The sequence below is a fragment of the Glycine soja genome, chromosome 16, assembly GCF_004193775.1.
Source record: "Glycine soja cultivar W05 chromosome 16, ASM419377v2, whole genome shotgun sequence".
Classification (NCBI taxonomy): Eukaryota; Viridiplantae; Streptophyta; class Magnoliopsida; order Fabales; family Fabaceae; genus Glycine; species Glycine soja.
Genome location: NC_041017.1, coordinates 27,418,335 through 27,445,999, shown reverse-complemented (window position 1 = coordinate 27,445,999; position 27,665 = coordinate 27,418,335). Strand labels below are relative to the sequence as shown.

General features: G+C 33.3%; 2 protein-coding genes and 1 long non-coding RNA gene across 3 annotated transcripts; all 3 read right to left on the bottom strand.

Moving 5' to 3' along the window:
- Positions 1-10,982: 10,982 nt before the first annotated feature.
- On the bottom strand, positions 10,983-14,826 carry LOC114388943 (rac-like GTP-binding protein RHO1). Its single transcript, XM_028349491.1, has 8 exons — positions 14,710-14,826; positions 14,202-14,440; positions 13,308-13,395; positions 13,118-13,227; positions 12,876-12,939; positions 11,678-11,742; positions 11,503-11,568; positions 10,983-11,416 (listed from the first exon to the last, which is right to left on the bottom strand). The coding sequence occupies exons 2-8, from the start codon at positions 14,298-14,300 to the stop codon at positions 11,315-11,317; spliced, it is 594 nt and encodes a 197-aa protein (XP_028205292.1). The 5' UTR covers positions 14,301-14,440; positions 14,710-14,826; the 3' UTR covers positions 10,983-11,314.
- A 9,993-nt stretch (positions 14,827-24,819) lies between these two features.
- On the bottom strand, positions 24,820-26,086 carry LOC114388906. Its single transcript, XR_003661647.1, has 4 exons — positions 26,022-26,086; positions 25,294-25,365; positions 25,017-25,103; positions 24,820-24,854 (listed from the first exon to the last, which is right to left on the bottom strand). It is a non-coding gene; the product is annotated as an uncharacterized LOC114388906 (long non-coding RNA).
- Positions 26,087-26,176: 90 nt separating this feature from the next.
- LOC114388905 (sulfate transporter 4.1, chloroplastic-like) lies at positions 26,177-27,227 on the bottom strand. The gene is made up of 3 exons (XM_028349446.1): positions 27,176-27,227; positions 26,677-26,753; positions 26,177-26,572 (listed from the first exon to the last, which is right to left on the bottom strand). Exons 1-3 carry the CDS (start codon positions 27,180-27,182, stop codon positions 26,246-26,248), a joined length of 411 nt encoding a protein of 136 aa, XP_028205247.1. The 5' UTR covers positions 27,183-27,227; the 3' UTR covers positions 26,177-26,245.
- Positions 27,228-27,665: the final 438 nt, after the last annotated feature.

Below are 27,665 nucleotides of genomic sequence, written 5' to 3'. Positions count from 1 at the left end.
TTTTCCTCTTTTTTAATTCTCTCTGACAAATCTGACTATGTCTTATAATTTATTTTAAATTAATAATATATTTTAAATCAATAATAAAATAGTTAAAATGTTTTTTTTTATACTTTTGTAATAGTAGTTTTGTCGATAATTAGAATTATTTTGGGTACGGAAATAAGTAAAATAGATTTTATCTTTATTGATAATTTTCTTACCAACATGTAACTAAGAATCAAATTCTAATCAACATAATTAAGAGATTCTACTATTTATAATTGGTATTATTTTAAAAAAAAGATATAATTGGTATTATGAACTAGTGTAAACCTCGTCAAAAAGAAATTAGTGTAAATATATTACTTAAAATAATATCAAGTAGTTTAATTTTCATACACCTTTAATATAAAATTAAATTATTTTTTTATTGAAAATCTAATATCTCAGAATTAACTTGATTCTTTTATATTGCTAATTAGTTGGAAATTATTTAATATAAATTTAAAGTATAAAAATAAAAAGAAGGGATTGTTTCAAACTATAATGGGATCCCCTCTAAGGAAAATTGGGATGAAAAGGTTGTTCTTCCAAATGTTGAATTTAGCTATGGAGTTTCCAAAACTTCAACAAACATCATCATCACCACATTTAGTTACATGGAGACCCTAACGAGGTAATGGCAATAAATCTTATGCCTCAGAATCGATGTCTCAATAGGGGGTCCAAAAAGATAAGTTAAACCCCAAGCATATTGCCAATATATCTGAGAGAAAGAGATTGAGGTATCACAGGAAGACCCCTCAAGCTGACTTGACACGTAAATCAAAACCCCTCAAGTCTACTGTGGAGGTTTTCGTACCCTAGAAGAGTGTCTAGTCAAATGTAATAACACCTTTTCAGGCAAGATGACAATACTATGGAAGAGGCCCCCTCACTTCTTTTGATGACCCAAGTGCCTCCTAAAGATTCCCTAGAGGGGTATAAGATGGATAATACCCCTACTATCAAAGATAAAAATGAGAATGCTCAGTTAATGGACACCTTCTTTAATGAGCATGATTATGGTTTATAGTTCTCTATTTGTTGGGTTTACTTCTCATCTTTATGGGTAACTCACAATTTTCTATTCTCTCTTGGAATATTCGTGAGGCCCTCATTAAAGATGGCAAAATAGTTACCTCTACTTTGGTTAGGGGTCATAAACCAAAAAACATTTGTTTATTCAAGAAACATTGCCAGTTTTCTAAAGTTAAAGCCTTTTGGCTTAAGCTGGGATGATGGTTGTATTGTTCAAGAGGCACAAGGTCACATGGGAGAGGGATTTGGGTGCTTGTTGACTCCAATAGAGATTTCTCTCTATTTATTAATTCTCAACATCAAAGCATATCTTTTCTTATTTCCAAGGACTCCATCTCTTGAGTTTGTTCAACTCTTTATGTGAGACATGTCGCTGCCCTTAGAGACCAACTTTGACTCTGACTCCAACAAATTAGATTTGCCATAGATTCTCCTTGGTTGGTTTTAAAAGACTTCAGTGAAGTTGCCTATCCTTTTGAGGTTAGAAGGGGTATATTTAATTAATTAAGGGCACAAAAGTTCCTCCAAACACAAGATGATTATGCCTTGATGGGCATTGAAGCTAAAGGGAGTAAATTTACTTGGTTTTGTAGGGAAGGAAGAGGACTTTCAAAGGCTAATAAGTTGGACAGAATTTTGGTTGGTCAACCTTGGCACCTCCTTAATCCCAATGTTCACACCATTAATCTTTGTCGTATTCATTCAAATCATTGTCCCATTATTCTTCATCTAAAGAGGTATCTCCCCTCCAAACAAGAGAGACCATAGAGGTTTTTAACTTCTTGGACTAAGCATTATTTATGACTATCATGATATTGTCAAGCAAGCTTGGAAGTCCCTTACTCCTGCGATTAGCCAGGAACTAGATTTGGTGAAAGCCACTTATCAATGGTATAATGTTTTTGGTAACATATTTAGAAGAAAGGGGAGGGTGCAGACCTATTTGAATAGGATTTAGAAACATTTAGACTTTAATCCTTTAAAGAGTATTTTTTATTCTGGAAAAGCAACTCCAAGATGAGTATAAGGAGATTCAACATCAATAGAAGCCTATTTGGTATAAAAAATCTAGGGAACAATGGATAAGATTGGGTGACAAAAATACTTGGCTATATCATTGCCAAACCAAGACTAGACGCAAGAGGAACCATTTCCATCCTATTCTTATTGAGTCTAAAGAATGGTGCAATGATCCCCAAGCTTTGGGGGTACATGCTAAGGAGTATTTTTGTGGTATTTCCTGCTTGCCTTGTGCTTCCTCTCATGAGTCTCCGTAGGTTAGAAACATTCCCTCACTCAGTCAAGCAACACCTTTTTCTTTAATTTCTTTGGTTACTCTTGATGAGATGAAGAATGCTATCATATCCATGAAATCATACAAATCTCCTAACCTAGATGGCTTTCAACCACCATTCTTCAAGACTTATTGATATGAATCTACTAATGAATCATCTTAAAAACAAGTAAAGTAGACAAAGAGGAACTTTACCCTAACCGCAACCTGTCGGTAGAACCAACATTAAAAAGTTCTTTAACCTAAGAACAAAAGGGAAGTTCTGACAAAGAGAAACACTATATTTGGTTAATATGAATATTCTGCTTTGGAAGCTTACAAGAGTCTCCTATTTATAGGCTATGCTAGGCAGCCTTGAAAATAAAAGAAGTAAAATTTCATTAACAATCCCACTAGGCATTAACTTCCCACTAAGTTGCCCACTAAGTATTTATTTCCCACTAAGCTTTTACTTCGCACTTAACCATCACACTGGTTCATTAATTCTCACTAACCATCATAATGGCTTGGGAAGCTCAAAAACACTTAATTCTGACCTATGTAACATTTAAAGACATTTGAACTTATTCCCCCCCAACATAAATATGAAAATTACATGGAAAATTAGGACAATGGGATTAGTTAAGTTTTTAGCTCAAAAGCTAAGAAATCCACCAAATAAACTCCAGCCCATAGATGTAACTTGAGTCTTAAGTGTTGGGCTGAGTTTTTCTTCAAGTTTGTTGAAACAATCTTCAAATTGTAGGTGTGAGATAATTATTGGATTGGGCTTTAATTTAGTTAAATCTTTTTCAGCTTGCAACTCCATGATTAAGATTTGAAAAACATTTTTGCTTCTTTTAACTTCTACTTTTGTCAATGAGTCTTCCATCCATTACAAAGGAGATTTGAAATAATTGGACCTGGACAAGTTCATGTCACTTATTGGGACATCCTTAAGAATGATATTTAATCTCTTGTTAGGAATGTTTTTCTTAATGGCTTTTTTTAGGATAATATTATGTAAATCCTTATCGTGCTTATCCATAAAATTGATAATCCTATTTGTTTTAACGATTTTAGGCCGATAAGCCTTTGTAATATTGTCAATAAGATCATTACTAAAGTTATTGTGCACAAACTTTGTCCCTTTCTTGAAGAAATTATTAGCCCTTTGCAAGGAAGCTTTGTTCTTGTAAGGGGTGCCACTAATAATGCCATCATAGCTCAAAAGTTGATTCACTTCATACATTTATCCAAAGCTAAGAAGGGTAGAGCTTTTATTAAAATAGATCTTGAAAAAGCTTATGATAAGGCGAGTTGGGATTATTTAGAGAAGGTTCTTCATGACTTTTGTTTTCCTCAAAACATTATCTTTCTCGTTATATGGTGCACCAAATCTTCTCTCTCAATGGTGTGGAATGGTTCTCAAATTGAGTATTTTAAGCCCTCGAGGGGCTTGAGGCAAGGATACCATTTATCCTCATACCCTTTTGTTATATGTATGGAGAAATTATCTTTGTGTGTGTGTGTGTGTGTATCCAACAATTGGTTGATGATGGGATTTGGGAACAATTTGTATTAATAGAGGCAGGCTGAGGGTGTCATGTCTTTTGTTTGCTGATGATATACTCCTATTTTGCAAGGCTAAAGAGTCTTTGTTTCAACTAATGATGTCTATTCTTGATATTTGTTGTTCAGAATCAGGGCTCAATCTTAATATGCAAAGTCTAAATTTATATGCTTTAAAAGGGTGTGAAGGAATGTTTATATGAGATTGCATTCAATTGTTGCAATGAGAAAGGTTGAGAATCTTTTACATACATTGGTTCCCCTAGGTTAAGGGAAGGATCACTAAGGATTTATTCAACTTTCTCCATTACAAGATTCAAAGTTCTTTACTTGGAAAGGTAAATTTTTGAATAAGGCAGGTAGGCAATGTTTGATCAAATCTATCATAACTTCCCTCCCTAACAATGTGTCTGATGAGATAGGTAGGATTTTTAAGAGTTTCCGTTGGTGCTATTCAACAAGTAACAAATCTTAGAATCTAATAAATTGGTCTATTGTTATAGCACCGAAGTCTGACGGGGGTTTGGGAGTACGTCAAGCCCATCATACAAACACTTCTCTCTTAGGGAAGCTTGTGTGGCACATTTTAGAAAATACAGATTGTTTATAGGGAAATCTGCTGAGAAGTAGGCACTTTAGTCAAGAGAATTTTCTCAATATTAATAGTTGTCCAAGTGATTCCTTTACTTGGAGAGGAGTAGTGGCTAACAAAGAAGATCTGAAATTAGGTTTCAAGTTTTGCACGGGTAGTAGTCTTTCTTCTCTTTGGTATACCTTGATATGCATGGGCCATAAAGTACCCATTGTTCATTATGCTAATATGAATCTATGTCTTAAAGACATTATTATCAATGGAGCATGGAACCTGCAAGGTATTAGATATTTTATTCCTAATAATTTCATGCATTTCATGCAACACATAGACTGTGATTTGTTACATTAATGAGTGATAATTGGGTTTGGTCAAATGATAATTTTGGCATCTATACTCCTTTTTTGGGTTATGCTTTGCTTGCTTCCAATGAAAGTTCAACAAGTGCTACTAAAGTTTTCTATTATATTTTAACTCCATTAAAACTCTTATTTAATTTTTTATAAAAATATGAGTAATTTTTTTGTGATATATCTATATATCGAAGACATACATCAACATACGAATAATCTCAACAAGTCATACACCTGATAAAAAACACTATATAAGAGAACATCTACCTCATGTTTATTTGGATATAGATATAAGCTAAGATTATTTAAAATATTTCAAAAGAAAAGCTAGGTGAAATGTATGAAACCATCAACAGAATACCCACTACCTATTGTAATACATCTAAAATAGGGAAAGGGATACATCATGCACTACTTATGTTGGTTGTACACTAATCTAAAAAAATAAGCATCAAGAGTCTTCTAAAGAACTTCCCTCTACCATTAAACTCTAGAGACAAAAGAGACGTGGTATCATCCGAATCACTATTGTAACATCGTTATGACTAGGTTCCCTTGTACTACCATCTGTCGACCCATTAGGTGATGCTAGACCAAAGACTTGAAAAGGAAGTCTATACTTATAGGTTCGAAGTCCATCACGTGAAGACAATGCATCCTCTTAAGATACATATGTGACGAGTATGCCTCCCATCTGTTGACCATTTCTTGTGATAACATCTTGATGGGATTGACCATTGAAGGACATGTGAATCGAGTATAACGGATGAATAACCAAGTGTGGGTAGTCCGAGATCATCACATGCACAAAATCACATGTACAGATAATCCCTTAATCAAAGTAAAATCAACAACACCCCAACTGAGCAAATAACATTGGCACGTGCTAAAAACTATTTGGGATATCTTGTGCAAAACCTGATCTACAGAGTGATATAACGGTCATGTTAGGATAGAAGTATATGGGTAATGGCTTACCACAACATTAGATCTATAGAAATCCTAGCCTAAAATGCAGAGTAGTCCATTCATCCATCCCTGAGGAAATCCATCCTCCATTAACCCCTTCCACACTATGTATGAGATCCCACCAAGCAACTCCAAACTTACGTGTGTACTCACTAACACAATTAAAACTATTAGAGCACAACTCACACTGCAACGACAAAATGGTCGAAGTCGTTGACTTATGTACCTTTGCATCAACACATCACCATTAACACGTCAAGAGTCACAACACAGATAACTCTTGTTAAGTCAACAAGCTATAACACTTATCCTCTTTTCATTTAACAACAACAACAAAATGCTATCTAGAGTAATCCTAAATTGAGGATAAGCAAAGGTTCTCCCAGAGCAACCCCTCAACAATCGTGTTACGCCATCGATAACGCTGCCATGGATGGCATCCTTAACCAAATCATCAACGACACCGTGCTCTTGGCCACAATGTATGAAGTCGCCGATACCACGTTGGGATCCACTAGTTTCATCAACATCAGTTAGCGTCATTATTTCTCTTCTTCTTCTTCATAGCTTGTTCTTAACTTTCTAAGGTTTCAATTTTTAATTCCCTTTTATGTACGTTGTTGCATTAGAATAAATTTGAATCCCCTAATTTGGCCAAGGAAATCAGTAGGAAAATTAATTTCTACAAAATTTGCACCATTTTTTTTTTGGCAATAAGCTTACTATATGAATGCTAATTGATTAACTTATAGGAGTTTTTGGAAGTGTATTATGAAACTGTAAGTCTATTTAGCATATTTCATTTTGTATATATTGATTGGTTATTTGGGATAAAAATGTATTCTAGTTTTGTTGTTTTCTCTTCTGGTTTCTCTAATTTTAGCAAAGGCGTCCTAGAAGGTTCAACAAGATTTCATCAATGAGCACTTGTTTTGCTATTTCTGGGTAAACATTGTATATACAATATTCTAATTTGACCTTTTATTTCTAGTATGCTTATAGTCTTATACAAATAAGATGATCTAGCAGCTAAAATTAGTTTATAGCACATTGGAACATAGGTGTGTTTTCTAACTCTTCATTGACTTTAGTGCAAATAGTTTATAATGTTCCAAATTTGCTAAATCTGGGAGCACATTCAAACATAGTAATAGGTGTTTTCTATATATGCAAATGGAAAGCAATGCAAAACTTCATTGTTGATAATTGTTTTACTAAACATGTTGAAAACGGAATCTTTGTCATATTAATTAGTTTTGATAATATTTATAATTCCATGATATAAGGATAATCCTTGGTAGATTCCTGGACAGTGTAGAAGTAGCAGCTAGAAGCAAGTTGTTGAGTTCAGAAGTCAAAAGAAAGAGTTTTTTTATTTAAAAAGGTGAGTGGTTTATGTTATCATTAATTCTTTCATTGTAAATGCATTCTCTTTTATGCAATCATTTTTTCTAAAAGATGGAATTAAGTTGCATCACCAAGCAATTAATGAAGAAAATGGAAGCAACACACTATTTTATATCATCTGTCACTACCTCTTTTAGTTATGCTTTCATTGGAAACAAACTTTCTTTGGCAATGATAATCTTAGGTATTACTTACTATTGCGGCATTTTAGGTGTGAACATGTAAAGGAGAAGCAACCAATATATTTGGAAACAAAGTAGGACTAGAGATATCTGATGAAGATAAAGTTTGGAGGATTTTTAGAGATTTTGGAAATAGTGTGCTTGCTAGCTATTTTGTTACTATTATTTATAATAGGCTTAAATATGTTTTTGGTCCCTAATATATACACAATTTTTGTATTTGGTCCCTGATAAATTTTTTCTTCAAATCGGGTTCCTAATATTTGAAAAGTGTTGTCCGAGGTCCCTACCGTTAATCAGAATCTGTTAACTGCTTATGTGGTCGTTAACTGGACACGTTGGCATGTGACATGTGCTGCCACATGTACTCATTGGTTGAGTGGGATTACACGTGTACGATTGTTTTTTTTTTTTTTAAAGTAAAAACGATGTTGTGTAAACACAAGCACAAACCCATATTCCTCCTCCTCTTGCAACCCTTTTCTTCCACCGTAACCACCACGAAAAACTGCCGAGACGACATCACAGTGGCGCCATCAAAAGAAGCACACAATGAAACCACTGCAATGGCAATGACCAAAGTACCAGAAAACCCACCACCAACCAACACCGCGAACCCACCACAGTGACGGTAGAATCAGAAACACAAAAAAAATCTTGAAATCAGAATAAAAAACACAAAAAAATATTGAAACCCATCACCAATGCGCGAAATGCACACCTCAGTGTTAGATGTCGACGACGACGCAAAGTTCTTGGAGGAACTAGGTAGGGGTCATAGGGGGTGATGGAGACGGCAAGGGAAACTAGGTGGGGCTCCTCATTCAGGTTGAGGTTAGTGGAGGGAGAGCCTAGGGAAGTCTAGGTTCACGCCCACCAAGATGCGGCCGGAGGGGGCTAGGCCCACGACAGTGACGGAGAACTTGGAGATAGGGGGTAGGCCAAGGGTTGGGCGGCAGGGACCAAGGTAAAGAGGAGTTCCGAAAGGGTCACGGCGGACCATAACACACTTCGCTGCCAATGTCATTCCCAACAGTGAGAAAGGGAGAAGAGAGTCAATAGAGAAAGAAAAAGGTTTTCCAAAGGGGCAGATTGGGAAAAGAAAGAAAAAAAGAAAAGAGAAAAAAGAAGAAGAAATGTTTTAAGTGTACACGTGTAATTCCACTAAGCTAACGAGTACACATGGCATCACACGTTACATGCCAATGTATTTCAATTAATGGCTACGTAAGCAGTTAATAGATCTCAATTAGCGATAGGGACCTCAGACAAAACTTTTCAAATATTAAGGACTCGATTCGAAAGAAAAATTTATCAGGGACCAGATATAAAAGTCGGATATATATCAGGGACCAAAAACATATTTAGACCTTTATAATATAATGGTCAAAATATTATTGTAATAATTATACTATCATTATACTAAGAAAATAGAAAAAAATAATTCCATTAAATTTGATTATCTGCCTTTTGTTTATGATCTTATAGATAATATGACTAGGCGTTATTGTTTTTTTCTTACTTCATGGGAGATATACATCAAGTGTGTGAAAAGATTTTCCAAGTCCTTTATTTTATAGCTTTTTACCAATCACTTTGACTAAAATTTTTGGTTCTCAGCCAATGCATGTTAGATTCACTAATGATGAAGGAGAAAACATGTTAGAACTTTAGTTCCATAGAATGGTCTAATCAAAATACACTTAATTTCATTGCATAATATGTCATGATGTGTTACTCTCTCCACTATGTTGATAACTTATACAAATTTTCAGTTTCCACAAAAGCCTATCATGTGGCCTGATAAACTAAAATTAAATCTTGCAGAGAAATGAACTGTAGTCAAGTTGGAAGCATGTTTTTCTTTCTTAGCAAGTTCATTATTCGTAGCAGTCACTCTGGAGGAGTCAATAGGTTTTTTGGGACAAGTAGTAGTAATAGCTAGTCAACAGGAAATAACACTAGCACATCCCTTCAAGGCACTCAGAGGTGTCATTGCTTGTTATTATTTTTGCACAATTAGATTCTTTCTTAAATTTAATTATGTTTATTGGTTTATTGGTTTATTGGTTTTGAGGATTGTATTGCTATTGGATGTCACGCTTTTGTAAATAAAGCTTAAAGCAGTGAATTCATGAGTCATGAACGTATTATGTTATTATAGCTTCCTAGTAGGCCAGAATCTCCCTAGTAGTGTTTGAATAAGCTGCAAATTGAATGTCTAGAAAATTATCTTGCCAGTGAAAGCTAATAATAAACATTTATTTAAATATTTTATTTTCATCATTGCCTAAAATATTAAAAGTTCTTCTCATTTTCAAGATACGAGTGCTCCAACACAACCTTCTCTCCACTACTATTGCTAGTATCCAAGATGCTCTAAAACAGTGACTAGATGACACGCAAAACAAGTTCAGCTTCGGTTGCACTGATTGAAATTGTTAGTTTTCTTAATTTTGATTCTACAAAATGTGATTCTAATTTTCTTAACTCTGGTGTTGCTAGTCATTTTCCTTTGTGTGGTGGTTTCTTAAGTTTATGGGGCACCTTTTATTTATTATACTGTCAAATAACTTTCAGATGTTTATAATCGGCATAATGGATGTTCTGTCTATGATCCAATCAAGAATGACAAGCTTAGATAATTTATTTGATAGATTAAGTCAAGAATAACCGCAAGGAAGAAGACATTCTTATTCAGAAAATTCCAAATTAGGGAGGCAAAGTGAAAATGTTGTCTCTCAGAGATTCTCCATATGCTCTCCAATTTCATATGGAGAAAGTTCAGCTTATAATCCACTTTTATTGTTTGGTATTTTGGTATTATAGTGAATTTTTATAACATACACATTCTTTCATTGGTTTATATATAAGCTCTATTTGTATTGATAACACAAAACCAATAGGACATTGATAGTACATGAAGTATTAACTTATGATTTAAATTTCTTGACCTTTGAAAGGTATATAAAACTATTTTTGGAATCACATTAAATCTAAGGACATTGCTTTTGGTTTTGTTTATAAATTTTATCTTTCACCATAGTAAAAGTTTAAATGTTGTATAGTGCAAGCTAATTTGGGAACAAAAAAAAATCTGAATAGGTTGTAGTAGAACAGTAATATTTTTAAATTTAAATGTTGTTTGGTGCAAGCGAATTTGGGAACAAAAATAGGTTGCAATAGAGAGTGTAGCTAAAAATTTTATTAAAATTATATAGCTTTTACCTACAATTGGAAGCGATAGGTAAAATTTATTCGCTTTTACCTACGATTGAAGGTTGTAGGTATATGTTAATGACTTTTGCCTACATACATCTCAAATTGTAGATACAGCTCTTAGTGATAATCAAATTTAACTATAGGTAAAAAATGGTTGGTTGTGTATCACACTAGCTTTGAAATATAATGCACTTGCTTTATATTAGAGCCTAACAGTATGTGTTCGAAATAAAACCTCCTCATCCATAATTTCAACCAAACCCTAAAAAAATTTGTTAAGGGAAATAAGAAAAAACTCTCATTAATTTTAAAACTATTAAACAATTACTAAAAAACAACTAAAAATCTTTTAACATAGGAAGCATTATAATGAAATACAAATATTTAAATATATTCGAGCAAACAAGGATGCTATCCTAACTGGGATATTCCAATGTATTGATGCATAAAACATAAGTTCATAAAAAGGTGAGAACCATAAAAAAACAAATTTGACAATTAGAATTCACAATAACTCCAAGAAAGCAAAGCATCAACCACCTTATGCTTCAAGGAGATCTAGAGTATGTCAAATGAACACCCAAAAGACTCTGACTTCTTCAACGAAATGAAGAAATGGAAGAAGAGAAGGGCAACATTAGGTAGAACAAATGGTTGTCATCAAAAGGTTAGACATAGTGAATCACAATATTGAACATGCCTTTTGTGCTTTACTCTTCTTTTTCTTTTGCTTTGGTGGTTGAAGGACAACTCTTATGGCTGCATCAAATACTGCCTTCACGTTCTGCAATAAAGGTCAAAGATAAATTTATGACTACCAATTAACTTAACCATTGGGTATGAAAAGAAAAAATTCATTCAATTATATACCTGTTGTGATTTCGAACTGCATTCAATGTAAGCAGGTGCATTAATCAGCTTCATAAGTTCTTCTCCCTTCAAGAAGATAAGCAAATTTTAGATTAAAAACTAAAGTTAATTACAAGAATGCACTAGAAATGTAAAACAACTAGAGAATCACACAAAAAAAAATAAAAAAAATTACCTGAACGGTGGTAATGGGTACAGCACCAGGATGGTCTATGAAGAACTGCTTATCATCTCGAAGGTCTGTCTCATTTCAAATTCAAAAAATGGTAAATAACTAACTCTTAATTGAAAGAACAATTGGTGATAGTATATGTAGAGGCCAAGAATATTTTTAACAAAATCATTTGTCCCTTAAATAGAACAACACATACGAAAGTTATTCACATATTATTTAGAAGTATTAATACTTATATGAAGATAGGACCAACCCATCTAGACATACACAATTTACATACACTGTATCAATAAAAACTTGAAGACAGTAAATAATAATTTCTAATGCAAGCCATTAAAATTTTAGAAGATTAATATTAAAAGAAACTTTTTTTTTTGTTTAATGTTAGATAATATCACATCTCTAAAGGGGAAAAATGATAGTTTGAACCAAAATACCAAGTTAACAAGTTTCAAATATTATTTTTGCATTTGACAAATACATCATAGATCCAAAAAAACAAAGTCAAGCTTGATGGCTAAGACTTCTAGCATTGCACTTGACTCCCGATTGCATTTAATATATTTGTCCATAAGAGTTAAAACACTATGTCTAATTAAAAGGAAAAAAGAGAAAACAAAAAAAAGAAGTTCATGTGCACATATTTATTTAAATGTGTCTTAAACTTCACTAATGATGAATAAGTGTTCAACACTATCAATTCGTTAACCCTCGTAGCAATTAGTTGATGGTAAAATGTCAATGTAAGTATATGTAAAACTCCTATCTTGCAAAACATCCTAGTACAAAGAGACAACAAAAAGAGTAACATCAAACTAAAAATAATACATGTATGACCACAATAATTGTAATTGAGAAAACAAATAGAGGTGAAAACTTTAAATAAAAGGAGGGATGCACAAAATATACCAAATATCAATCCTTCATTTCTTTCTAGATAAAAACAAATCCTAGTTCATCACTTATAAAATGAACACAATAAAAAAATATTATAAATCAATCACATTTATAAAGTAAAGTTCCAAAGAAATATCTAACTACAACATTATGGATCATTAAATCTATATAATTATATGATTCCAAAACACAAAATTGGTTAGTAGTATTATAAATTAACATGCTAGAAGAAAGCAAGTAACCAATTAATGCACAATATCATAATATCAAGCATTAAAAAATTAGGTAGAAATTAATTTACCAAGCTTTGTGCCAACCAAAATAATGGGAACATCAGGTGCATAATGTTTCAACTCTGGAATCCACTGAAAGTGAAAATAACACATACACCGTTTATTAACACTTTTAAATTAATATAAATAAGATATGGTTCTTTACAATTGTTATGGAAACATTACATTTACATCGAATGTAACCTGTAAAAGTGCATTTTAAATTTGAGGAATACTAGGAACATAAACCTTGAAATAGTGGGAAAAGTACCTTCTTGGAAACATTTTCATAACTGGCCTTGCTAATCAGAGAGAAAGCTAATATGAAAACATCGGCACCACGATAACTCAAAGGTCGTAATCTATTATAATCCTCTTGACCTATTCCACGTAATAAAATAATAAAAATCTAAAAAGAACTCAACATCCCAAAATTGACAAAGAAAAAATAATAGCAGTACCGGCAGTGTCCCATAATCCTAGATTAACAGTGGCTCCATTCACAACCACATTTGCGCTGAAATTGTCGAAAACAGTTGGCACATAATCCTATTTCCAAACAAAGTGAAGAGATGAAAAAAAAAATTATCTTTCTTTCTCAATAAGCATATTTATAAGAGGATATCATATATAGCATTGAAACACAATTAATCCCAAAAATAATGACAACTCATGATAGATTTAGAACCAAATTCTCATTATTTCCTTTATCACATTTAAATCAATTCAGAATACATCAGTGCATGTGATTCTCGTATTCTTATTATTATTATTATTATTAAATCAAAATAAGGCACAACATACGTTGATTTCTTCATCATTATTCATGAAAACTTTAAAGAAAGTATTTTGTTACTTCCGTTATGCATGTTAGGCACCTTTTGTCATTCCCCAATGACGTAAAAACATATTTTTATTCAAAATAAATCATAAACCCCCCAATGGTTTTCTTTTTCTTTCTTCTTTGTTAAAAAAATTGGCATCTAATAAATTAGAAAAAGCTTTAGAAAGACTACATCTTCCTAACCTTAAACAATTGAGTTTATCATGTAAATTTGCTAAGCAAAGATTCCATATAAACTAATCAGAACCTTGCAAGCAATTAATTCTACTTCAAAATTTAAGTTTCTCTTGAAGAGCAACCAAGGAAAACTCAACTTCTCCTTCAACCCTTTTTATCCATTTGTCAACATTTATCACATTGACCCAAAATTAATTTTGCATTTTTTAGATTGAACAGTAGTTATAGCAACTCATTTTTTAAATCCAAAGCTCTAAAATGCATTCCAAAAAAGGGAAATAAAAAAATTGTCACTAATACACAGAAACAAAAAATGAGGAATAAAAGAACTAACAGTGGGGAAGGTGTTGCTGGTGTAGGAGATTAGCAAACAAGTTTTGCCCACGGCTCCATCCCCGACAGTGACACACTTGATGAACCTAGAAGCGCTCATCTTCAATTATCCTTTACTCACCTCAAAAACAAAACCCTCAGATCATTCACCTGAGGACCTTGATTGATAGAAAACTCACCCTAGCACACAACACACACACACCCTTCCGATTTCTTCTCTTCCTCCAATTAATACAGTTCCTACTTCAATCATGCATATGTTTAAGGTAAAATGAAAATCTAGAAACTTCCATGAATGCAAAGAGGAAAGAAATGAAAATGCACACACACAAAAAAGAAATAGGCCCAAAATGAATTCTGAAAGTGCAAGAAAATGGGGAGAGAGGAATTTGGGATGAGAAAGAAGGAAAATGAGAAACCCTAACCCTTTTGGAGGAGATGGAAATTATGCATGAGGGAAGGTGAGTTGTTGTTGCGGAATGAGATCAAAGAGAGAGAGAGAGAAGAACCTTTCTAGCCCGAGAAATTTTGCCGTTGAAGCGTTCGTTATGCGAACCAATCTTTGCCAACTTTGTTACTATTATTGTTTGTTTATGTTTTTGTTTGTTTTTTTATTTTTACTTTTAACAATTATAATTACAGTTATTTATTCATTTTTTATTTTTATTTCTTGTGTTTTGTGTATTTTCCTTTTTTGGAGGAAATTTTACACGGCGCATCAATTGCAACCAAACTCGGTTTCCTCTCAAGAATGTTCGGATCGTGTGACTCATTTTTATGTGTTCATAAAAATTATTTTATAATAACAAAAAAATTGAAGAAAAGATCTAACCAAGGGAAAAAGGCAAGAGCATTGGCCAAGGAGATGAAGTAATTTTATAATACTAAATGTTTGCATACAGGGAAAGTACAAAACCAATAAAAAAGAAATTTTTTTAAAAATTTCTTATTTGATTAAAGAAAGAATAAGAAGACAGATTATTTTACAATTTAAAAATTTAATCTCAAACTCAAATGTTATTTCAGCCCTAATCTAAACAGAGTTAAAAAGTAACTTTTTATTAATTTCATGTGATTTGAAATGAAATTTACTAGATTAAGATAATTTTTAATGTTTGCATAAAGGATACGTCACATAAAAAGGACATGACTTACCTTCAATTTTTTTTATAAAGCGTGTAAGTTGGTATACATTGTAGTAATTGTAGGTGAAAGGCACAAATACTTGAACCATAAAAAAAATACCAGTGTCACTTCACACTCTCAACAAAACCAAATATGCCAAGTGTGAAAGTTTCTCAAAGTTCATCTTGATAATCTTACCGACGAATTAAAATAACAATCAATTCTCACAACCCAAGAGTTAAAAAAGAATTATGCAAAACAAATAAAAAACAAAAGTATAAACAAATATAGAGTTCATCAAAAGCTTATTTTAATATATTAGATTTTTTTATAAATAAATATTAAAATTTGAAAATAATTGTTTGAATTTTATGTGAATTTAATGTATGAATATATGACTTAAATATGTTTTTGATTCCTGATATATACTTGAATTTTGCATTTGGTTCCTAATAAATTTTTTCTTTGTGATAGGTTCCTAATATTTAAAAAGTTTTATGCGAGGTCTATGCTATTAGAAGGGATTCATTAACTGTTGATGTGATTGTTAACTCGACACGTCAACAAGCTACTTGTGATGTCATGTCAAATTAAATGTGACATGTAAGTTGATCATGTGTCATCTAACATGATATCATATTTTAATTAAATTAAAATGAAAAAACATGTACATTCATTCCTTCCTTGAAAACAATTGTAGTAGAAGGGTCAAAATACTCAGCCTAGTGATAACCCTTCGACTTCCCACTCGCCTTCTCATAAAAAAATTGCACTTCCTTCATAGGCTTATACTTACTAAGTTCAATTTCAAGCTCAGCATCAATAGTCCACCAATGCGAATCACCCACAAACAATATAGTACCACCAGAACCAACAACAACAACACCATCACTAATAGCACCTCCAACTCCTCCAGTATTAACATGACTAACAACAATCACACTATTCCTAACACCATTTCCACCTACCCTATTAGCATTCCCCACTTCCTCCACCACCACCAACACCATCTTGACCTTCTATCACCAAATCCTCATTTCCCACAATCCCAACAACCCCACCATGTGGTTATTGTCCAATCCCTTGCACTACAACACCATCATTCCCACCCTGATCCTTAATTTCACTCAAATTCCTAGATTGGTTCCCTAATTCAACCCTAATCCCACATTTGGCACCCATCTCATTCCCAATAAACCCTTGATTTTGAAACCCATCAACCCTCCCCGAAACCCTAGATTCCATAACCTCTCTTCCTCCACCACCAATGGCACCCTCTCCATTGCCACCAACACCCGAAATCAAAACCCCGACGACATCCAAAACCAGCGACGGTGATGAAGGCTTCTTTTCTTCAACGTCGCTATTTTGGAACCCCGAACTGTCGTTCTTGTGCAATGATTGAAGGAACACTTCCTTGGTGTTGACGTCGTTGTAAAGGTCCTCGTAATCATTGTCTTCTTCCTCGCCCAAGAAACCCTCATCAATGACGACATGCATAGCTTCATTATGGCAGAACTGATCCATAAGATCCCCGTTCTAACCGTACCCTCCCTTGCCTTCGTCCATTTTGGGTCCATTTCGGCGATATAACTCCTATTTATTTATTTTAATTTAATTAAAATATGATGCCATGTTAGACGACTCGTGGTCAGCTTACATGTCACATTTAATCCGACGTGGCATCACATGTAACTTGTCGACGTGTCAAGTTAACAACCACATCGACAATCAATGGATATCTTCTAACAACAAGGACCTCACACAAAACTTTTCAAATATTAGGGACCTATCGCAAAGAAAATTTTTATTAGACTAAATACAAAATTCAAGTATATATCAAGGATCAAAAACATATTTGATATATAAAAGTCCATAAGAATTGGAGGTCGTATAAAATAACTATATAATGGTGAAAACATGTACACCTAATTCGTCCAAGCTATGTTTTTTTATGCATAAGAAAAAAATAGACAAAGGAAGACTGTTGCCTAAAGAAAAGGGTTCCTACAACATTAGTTGCGAGGTACAAAGAAAAAAAGAAAGGGAAATCCACCAAAAGCATAAAAGGTACATGCGAAGTAGCTCCAAACTCAACTAAGCAATCAACACAAGCATCGTCTTGTTGTAAAGTATGTTTGATCAGAGGAGCATAAGAGTGGAAATCAGAAACTCCATCCGTGATGAACTTGATAGTGGAAGCCAAATCTGATTCACAAATGACTTTGTCAAAGCCTGCATCTTTGGCAACCTTGAGGCCTCCAAAGTTGTTATTTATATAGTTGAGACACAAATAAACCATTATCATTGAACCTTAAAATGGTTTGACAAACACAAAGCATGATAGTAATTAAGAAGTTAGAGTATTCTTGAACTCTTTGTGTTAGGTGTAAAGGAGACAAGCATTATGGACTAATTCAAAACATATTCCACATATTTTTATGTTAATACAAAGGTTTAAATTGTAGAGAGAATTTGTTAATCACTTCATTATTACATTTATCTTTATATATAAAGTCAATAAGTCTAAGATGACCCTAACATTTCGAGTAGAAAAATTGTAGGACATAGGACATAAATGAAACTTTACATAACTAATTCCCTATATCTCAGCTTGACCCACTAAACATTCCCCTTGCTTGATGGAGAAGCCTATGATGAATCTTCCACTATCATTTTTTATTATGCCACCGGGAAATAGGATCAAAAGTACCATCGACATTAAGTTTCACCCATGAGGGAGAAGGGAGGGAGCCACTATTGGACTAAAATGATTCATCATAATCTTATTTGAATCATATATAGGCCTTAGTTGATGAGGACATGACAAGGACTAAGGGCAATGAACCTTTAGAAGGACTTGGAGGACCTATAACAAGGGCTAGAACAAAGAAGACCAAGGAAGCTCTTCAATAAGTGTTAACCATGCTATTTGAATTTAGGCCCAAGTTAGAAGTGGAGAAGCTTTAGATTATCAATTGCACCATGTTCCAAGAAGAGTAGAGGGCACCACCTTTGTTGAGTGATTTTATTAGCATTTTGTTAGTTGAAATAAAGGCCCAAACTTTTGTTAAAGTGGATATCAATTCTCTTTGGATTTGCACCACCTATGGACTTGTTTTAATTTGAAGAAATTAAGGTTTAATAAGGTGAAAACTCTAGGTCGGTGGCTGCCTCTTGACTAGTCAGAAGTTGCGCATTTTTTCACATGTTTCTGTGTCTTAATTATAGTTTTAATTAGGTATAATGACACCATCAATTGTTGTTATTGGTGATCATTTGTCTTAATTATAGTTTTAATTAGGTATAATGACACCATCAATTGTTGTTATTGGTGACCATTTCATCTTTTCACTTTTGTAACCAACTTGATGTTATTCCTATTTATGGGCTGCATATTTTCTAATAAAAAATGGACCTTGAATTGAGTTGTAATCACCTTCTAAAGTGTGAGAGTGAATCTCCTTAGTTCCTTGAATGATTCAAGAAATTGGTTTATCAAGGAATATCACCTTGTGTGTGACATCAATTCCGGAGGAGTGATTCTTTCAACCACCTTCTTCTTTCTCCTTCTTCATCATTCTAAACCAGCCTTTAATCCCACTTAAACACCATCATTTTCATCATCATTCTCCATCCAAACACATTTAAACTTTGAACCAAATCCCTTCCATTCAGCCTTCCATAAACTCATCACTTTCTCTTTCCTTATCCATTCCATTTTCTGAATTTTCATACAAGTAAAAACAAAACCTTTGAAGATTCATCCTCAAACCTTGTGCAAATGGGTTTACATCATTTTGGTATCAGAGCTCTGGTTCAAGGGTTTTTCAAGACTGCTTGGGCTGAAATTTCTTGGTAACATCCTTCTAATTTCTTCTTTGTCATTTTATATTACCTTGTTCATGCTATTTTTTTATTGAGGCTAAATCATTGCAAAAATTAGGCCTTTAATTTCTTGTTAAAAAAAAGGAAAACTTATTTTAAAAAAAAATATTTTGGCTGAATGGTTCATGCTATAATAGCTTTCAAAAATTCTTGAAGGTAATATAATTGGTTGTTAGAAGGTTTGAACTACCAAATTCTGAAGTTTAATTCCTTCAAAAAAAAAATTCCATTGTTGTAGTTGCTGGAATTTTTGTTCTTGTTCTAAGCTTTTGTTAACCTAACCCTAAGCTTTTTCCTTGTCACAAATTGGTGGTTGAACTTTGTGTAAACTTTCTCTTGAATTGCTTTAGAACTCAAGGAGAATTCTAGAGTGGATAAAGGCAAGAGTGCACAAAATTGAAAAAAAAAGAGTCAAACACTTGAGAGTTCAAAAAGTGAGGACAAAAAGAGGGAAACACAAGAGAGAAAAAAGATAAGTGAAACACTTGAAGTGAAGGAGAATTTTCTAGCTACAAAAGGAGAGGTCAAAGGGTTGTTTCATTCAAAAGAGTCCCTATACTTGTTGATTTGCAAAAAATATGAGCCAAGTGGGAGAATGTTAGAATTAATGTCTCATGTGAGAGACATGTGACTTATTTAGGGACTAATAAATAAATAATTAATAATTAAGGACTAAATTATAATTGGGTTAAATAGGAGAAATTTTTAGAAATAACTGTTACTTGGTGAGAGTAGTGATTATAAATGGGTGAATACTCACTTACGTGAAACAAGGTCTCTTTCCTAACAGAAAAGTGTTCTCTCTAACCTTTGTTCATCACAAAACTTAGAGAGACAGAAATAATAGTCAAGGAAGTGAAATTTTGTTTCTCTTCTCTTCTAAGAAATCAAAGTACATCAGATAGAAGTTTTACTATAGAAAAAGGTATGCATTGTTTGTTTATTATTTGTGAGAATCATAGGTTTTAAAATTCTGTTGATTTATTATAATTATTAATCTAGGAAACCCTTAAAATTTTACATGAAAGTAATGTTAAGATCATGCTCTTAAGTCTTACGACACGTCCTATGGTTGTTGGAATACCGAGTGGACACCATGTTGAGACATGGTCTACTTATGATCAATGAGGTATATAACTCTATAGTCTTGAGTGCATGAAGCACAAAAAAACTGAAAGTGAGTGACGTGATCAGCTCATTGCCGACGGGGTACAGTTAAAACCAAAAAAGAACTAATTTTTGTTGTTCAAGAATAACCTCCCTGTATATATAGTGACACTTAAAGCTAAAGGATATATTGATTTTTTTAATTCATTTTTTATGTTACATTTCATATATATATATATATATATATATATAAAATTTATTGTGTTGTTTCTTTAATTTAAATATTTAAATTTATTGAAATGAACTAATTTGGTAAATAAAAAAGTTGTTACTACAACACATTTGAGAGGAATTATTTTACTACTCTGTCGTCCCAAAGCCGCCAACCGAAGCAAGAAGAAAGTGAGACGAACACTACTACAATAATGTCTTTTTACGACACTGCTACTACGTCGGTCATTAGAAAAACGTCGTAGAAATAGTTGCGGTGGCATTGTTGTAATATTAACAATGTTTACAACGCCGGTTATTGTAATAACCGCCTTTAATAAGCAACCAAACTGGAACAACGACGGTCTTTCCATAATGACCGTCTTTGAATAATGTTTTAAAATTTAATTTTTTGAATAATTTATTCGTGATATATATACTCAGGAGTCCCGCACCCGAAACTAGCTACTGTTCTTCGATACACTCAGGAGTCCTGCGCGCGTAACCCTAGCTACTGTTCATCGTTGTTGAAGGTAGTCCTCTACTCTCTGAAAAGCCCCTTAAATTCGTCTTTGTCCTGGACTTTGACTCCCTCATTGGGTGCCTTTGTGTTTATATTACAGCCCTCGAAGTGTACTGTGCCTCTGTGTCTTCAATCTCTGCGAAGCAGCAGCAGAGAAGTTTTCCGACAAAGGTAAGTACCCATGTGTTCAATGTCTGCTCCTCAACATCAATGTGTTGCCTTTGTTTTTTCATTGTCTATGACCATGTAATGTATGGGAGGGGGGAAGAGATGGTCGAAGGAGAATGGGTTCAGGCGTTTGAGTGTAAGTGAATCAGAAAAGATTTTGAAGAATAGGGTGTTCAGGAGTTGAATCTTTTAGCTTACATTTTAAGCACATGCTTTGCTGAAATGGCATAGGGAAGTGTGAGGATTTAGGATTGTTTCATGGTGTACATGACTGTAGACCAGTTGAACTAATTCAATTTTGCAAAGTTGCAATAAATATATTTTCAATTAATATTTTCAGGCATTGCCTTAAAGACCACGTACCTCAAATTTGGGGGCATGGCTAATACTTCATATTTCTAGATGCTAATTATACTGTAAATGTGTAGTGAGGAAAACTATTCTTCCTATTTGTATAATTTATTATTTTTTATGCTGGTTTTCAAATTTTGAAAGGAACAAGAACTATGTAAATGAATAGCTGTTATTGTGAATTGTTATTCCTTTGTTTTTGCTTTCTATTGAACATGCAACCAAAAGAATTTTTAGGGTACACTGAATTAATTTGAAGTTCGTATATTTAAATTTTGTAATTTTCTTTTAAAATTTATTTTGGTGTTTAAGTTAAAATTTTACCTGCTTTCTTTTTCCTAATTGATGTATTTTTTTTTACGTGCTGATTGTTGATCTCATTGTACGTGATAGTTGAGTGTAAATTGAGCCTTGAGGATAGTGTTTATTCAATTTGGAAATTGTAAAGGAAAGAAAGCTCTGAGCTGGTATAGTGTTCATGTTTTGGACCGTATTTGCTGAAACTATAAACCTACAATTGTTCAACACCTGGATGTATGCGCTCTTTTGGTTGCAAGGCTGATATATTTTTACTTACTATGAGAAAATAGAACTAGTGGATCATCCACACCAACAATGGCTGCTATGAACCAATAAGCTATAAAACCCTGTAGATTAAACGATCTGTTTGATTTATAAACAGAAAAATATTGTACATAGATACTAGAATTGAACTGTTAGGTTTTGGAATCCTTATATAGCATGCTATAGTTGCCATAAACTGCATAATACCAAAGGAGAAAGTAAATGCTCTTCCAATGGATGAGGAGGATCATATCTTGGCTTTTATTCGTTGATGCAAATTGTTAATATCTTTGCTCTATTATGATTGAAACAAATTACAGTTGCTCTGTTATGATTAAGGTTAGGTAGTTGTTCGATTTTACAAAGGCAGTTGCCTATTACTGGAATCCTGGCTTACAATTAAAACTGATTTACTTTTGATTTTTAAGTGGCTACAGAGTAGTAATATTGAATAAACAAAAAAAAAATACCTACATGGTATTTTTACGCATCACACATGCATGCTTACATCACAGCTAATATAATTTCACGAGTTTATATTTTCTGCTTGAATTTCAATCAGCCTAAATTTACTGTCACATGGCTATAGTAATAGTTTAGTTCTCACATAGGCTGCTTAATAAGCAACTTGTGAAGAACTAAAGTTCTTTAGTTAGTTCTGAAGTTGCTTATTAGTAAGTTTTTATCTTTTAGTAAAGGTCTTTGGAGAATTCATTTTCACCATGTTTATTTAATCTCTTTTAATTTGATATGTATTTTATGTCTTTCTTTTCAAGTTGAGGGTGAGCTCTATATTGAATTATTGATGATTTAATTTAGCTTTCAAACTTACATCATTTCTACTTGTCATTCTAGGCCTAGGCTTGTTGAATCTTGTCTTGGATTATTTACTTGCAAAAGAAGAGAAACTATTAGGCTTGTCTTAGCTTTACTCACTACTACCATTGGGCTGCAAACGGGTCAGTGACTTTTTTTTTTATTGAAGCTCTGGTTGATGTTCGTATTATGTTTTATTAATTTTATATTTTTTTCATATGTTAAAGTTTGTTCATATACAACTGAATGTTAGCTTGACATGGTAATTGTTATGATGATAATAAAGTTGCTGGTCTGTCTGTTTTTATATGTCAACCTAATCTTGGTCACTCTTGGTGGCCAGTCAACTGTTAGCTATCAATAATCCAAGTAATCTCAGGATTTGTTGATGCTAATAATGGTTTCCAATTATGAGAATTCCCCCAATGTAAAATCAATACATAATTGAGTACTATATGCAGATATAGACATATAGCCCAAATGGTGCCAAACCAAATTAGTTGCCATGATTGTTTGTGTATTCTCCTGTTACAGGCCAATCCTTGAAATCATAGTATGATACTACCTCTTTTATTTTGAATCATAATTGACTTGGAATTATTGGAAGCATCACACTTAAGCAACCTGAAAATTAACTAATCCATCATCACTGTGAAGTAAAGCAAAAAATATGATATGTATGTGTCCAAACATGACTTGACAGTAGCTTAATGCATCAACTTAGTTTAGCTTCAGCAAAAAGGTGTTCCTATCAGTTCAGCTAACCTCTCAGTGGTTTAATTTCTATGTTGAGGTTCAAATCAATTCACAGAGAATGATAATTGACAACATTTAAGTTGGTTTCTACCTTCTCTCTGATTTTAGGGCACTCAATTGGGCTTTTATATCCTTTAGGAAGAGGAACATATTAGAAACTAAAGTGAAAGTTTTTATAAAATTAGGAACTAAGGATATTTTTTGCCCTTGTCAGGTGCTGTAGCAAAACCCTTTTTGCCCCTGTCATTCTAGGAGTCTCTTTCTTTTTGTGTATGACATTGCCACTACCTTAGGCTATTCAACACAGCTATCATATTGAGTGTAGAGAAAATTTGGACAAAAGGGTAACTAGACAACAAGTTCTAGGCAACAATTTCAACTTAAGTAGTTATTGAGCAATAACAAAATAACCTTGATACTTTCTTAATTAGAATTATAATTAAAATCCTTACTTGAAGGGTAGCAATTTGATGAGTTTTGAGGGCTGAAGAATCCTAACTTGAAGACACTGTTAGGGGAGATGAGAGTGTGAGGGCCTGTGATGTATTGGCCTGATGTAATGGTATTGTTGGCAGAACTTAAACACTGACAAAAACAGTAAACTATGAACAGAGCAAGTATGAGACTTGTGATATCCATAATCATTTCTGGTGAAGTGTTAGAAGAGAACTATGTTGAATGCTGATTCAGTAAGCCATCAAGTTATATGTTGAGATCCGGTCATCTGATAGTGCTTCAATTAGTTGAGGCATACTAACAAAGTAGTACAACTTTTGAAGATTTTATCTGTAAGTAAGTTGGAGTTCTGAGGGTTGACTCTGCTTTTAAATCACCAAACTTTTAAAAGTCCTCCTTGTTCTCTTGTAAACTCACCAAACTTTTCCTCCTTGTTCTCTTGTAAACTCTTATGTCTATGACCATTGACCAAGAATTTGTGATAGGTAATTAAACTCTCCTTTGATACGACTTTGCATAGATCGATTCAAAGTCTTTTATCTGATTTTGTTAATCATGACAAAGGAATTAATTTGAGAACATATCACCCAACTTTTGCAGGAAATTCAATGTACCTTATTCTCGATTTAATTCAATGTACCTTATTCTAGATTTCCCAAAACTTCCAATAGCGAGTTGTTTTGGAGATTACTGCATAGATAAGAGAAAAAATGAATTTATTTTGGAAACAACAAATATCAAAATACACTCAATTTAAAACAGTAAGTTCCTTGTCAAAATTGTTTAGTTTGTTGCAAAAATTAAACTCAATATTCCTCGAGTCTGTAGTAGTAACCCGGATTCAGAAGTTACATTGTAAGTTTATCTTTAGTATTTAAGGCCACGTTCTCCCATATGCTAGCAGGGATGGATCCAGACAGTAAATTGTTCTCAAGTGACCTGTGTTTAACAATGAAACAAAAACATCAATCCAATGTGCAAACAAATTCACTTGGATAGAAGTCTCGCTAAATTCCAGAGATGGCAACTTGCTTCTTACATAGAGAGTTATTTAAGAAAATTCAAGATATTGTTATGAAATAATTAAATAAATATCATGTGAAACACAGGTTGACAAGAATCTTCTTACAATTTTTGAAGATGAGGGTATATGAAGCTTCGAGGAATTGATCCATTGAGATGATTATTATTGGATAGAACACTGCAATAGCAAGAAAATTATGACTAATTAATTGGCTATAGGATTAAGCTAAATAAATTGTTAAATTACATAATATTCTCTTATTTATTATTAGATAGTAATTAGAGATTTATTTTGTTACTCTATTAGATTGATGAATGTAATTAATACTGATCTCACTTACTTTTTTTAAATAAAGGCTTCATGTGATGATCAAAACACACACAACTTACAACTTACAATAGTACAACATTTTTATATGATATTAGAGCAAAATATTCTTATCCTTGGATGAGGTATCACTAAAATCCTGTCTTACCCGGAATCCACTGTCCCCAGTGGGCCATCCGCTGACCTTTTCAATAACCAGTTTAAACTTCACGGCCGAAGCTTCGTGACCTTTCCAGCCAATAACCCACGCGCGTGCATCTCACGCTTTCAATGTGTGTTCTATTCACTGATGAACAGTACCTCCCTTAATTGTGGGCATTTTTTTTACTAAATTGATCTTAGGTAATCAATTCTGATCTTATTTGTTTATTGTAAATAAAGACTTTGGGTGGTCATCCAAAACAAAAAATTTCTACAAATTCTATATAAATACTGTGAAAGTAAGGAAACCAAGAACATCATATATAGATACAAAATATATAAATAAAAATTGACTATTTACGTACATAGTTGTCATATTGTCTGCAAGTTCTGATGGTATATGTCCAGTAAACTGATTCCAGCTAAGGTCTCTAAAACATGAACCAATCAAATTAGTTTGTAACTAAAACATGAGTAGTAAATGATTTTACTGTCATTGATTACACCCGGTTTAACTTTAACCTATTCATTTTATTTTTTCTAAAAGAATGGCTAAATACACTTTTTACCTTATGATACAAAGTAGACTTCAATGATCTTTAGACAACAATGGCTCCAATTTGGAATCTCTCTCCTCGGGGAGTGGAGGCCTGCCATTACCAGACTCCAAGTCGGTAATTGAAAGCTTCTCCAGTCTCTCTTTTGATAATCGTGCAAACAAACTTGGTTTGTTCTCTACTGAAGAGAATGGTGCTTGTGGACTGTTAGATGCTCCTTTCAAGCTTTGAACATGTTGCAAGCAAACTTGAACAACATCATGTACTCTCACAAAGTACCATTCTTTGCCTATCAACTCCACCAGACCCGATCTAGACAAGGTAAGCAGAACTTCTGGACTTGGATTGGATATTGCAATCTGCAAGAAGAATAAGCTCAAGTTGGTTGGTGGGGACATTGTAAACCTGTAGCGATTATTTCAAGAATTCTAACGGTAGTTGAAACTTCACAATCTTATTCTACCTGAATGTCCCGTAATTTGTACTCCTGATACAAGTCTTTCAAAGCCTGAACAGCACTAGAATCTATGTATGTCACAGCTGCAGTCATCAGAAGTCAGAATTATTATCATTATCCCTTTCATTGTTTAGTTATGAACAATTGTAGTGGAAAACAACATTCACAAACTTCAGTACAATGTGGTTCATGTAATTCAGCATCTGAGGTAACTTAAAAGTAATGAAAATGATAAACACCTGCTGAAAATGTCTCACACAGCATCCACACGATCCAGTTATGACACAGTTAACCACCATTAGAAATTAGGCATTTTGATAGTCTCATGAATCAATTGAGTCATATTGACCATTAGTGCCACTAGTACACATCGATAATTATACATTCACATTCATTTACTCTTTAAATAAAATTTCAACATGTTAAGAAATATGTTAGCTTAAATAGTTAAACACATGAACAATACAGCATATGCCTCTTTGTGCACAGGGCAAGCAAGACTTACGTGCCATCTCTAGAATCACAAAATAAATTCTTTCAACCTCAGGTCCACGTCTTTTAGAATGATCAACATCAACTTCATATTCACGCAACCTGATAAGAGAACTCTAAATGAATTAAGGCACGCTCTTGATTGGGAAAATGTCAATTACAACTCACTTCTCATTACCTGTCCTTGATGTAACTTGTGTTTGCAAAATAAAAATATTGCCTAATCAAAATAATCCTTAGTACAAGGAAAATATTGTCAAAAAAACTCATGGTTCAACTAAGAACCTGCTGAAACTCATGATTGTTTGTCATATCACTTAATGTTGTCAAAATGTTCAACTATATGTATATATAAATGTATTTGCCATGTCCTGATCTGGTTTGTAGTTTTGACACGATTATTTTGAACCTAATATATTTTTCTTTTAAATGTAGGTTGTGAAGCTTCATTAAAATACTGGGTATGTAGACAACACACCAACACAAAGACTGCTCCAGGTCAT

Bases quoted from the DNA above. Each gene is read 5' to 3' on its own strand.
- LOC114388943 (XM_028349491.1), bottom strand. From the start codon at position 14,300: ATGAGCGCTTCTAGGTTCATCAAGTGTGTCACTGTCGGGGATGGAGCC. The intron at 13,228-13,307 runs GTACTGCTATTA...TACGTGGAATAG, and splicing joins AGGATTATGGGACACTGCCG to GTCAAGAGGATTATAATAGA. The intron at 11,417-11,502 runs GTATATAATTGA...CCTTTATTGCAG, and splicing joins GCAGTTCGAAATCACAACAG to AACGTGAAGGCAGTATTTGA.
- LOC114388905 (XM_028349446.1), bottom strand. The intron at 26,573-26,676 runs GTAGAATAAGAT...TTCTTCTTGCAG, and splicing joins ACAAATTACGGGACATTCAG to ATTGCAATATCCAATCCAAG.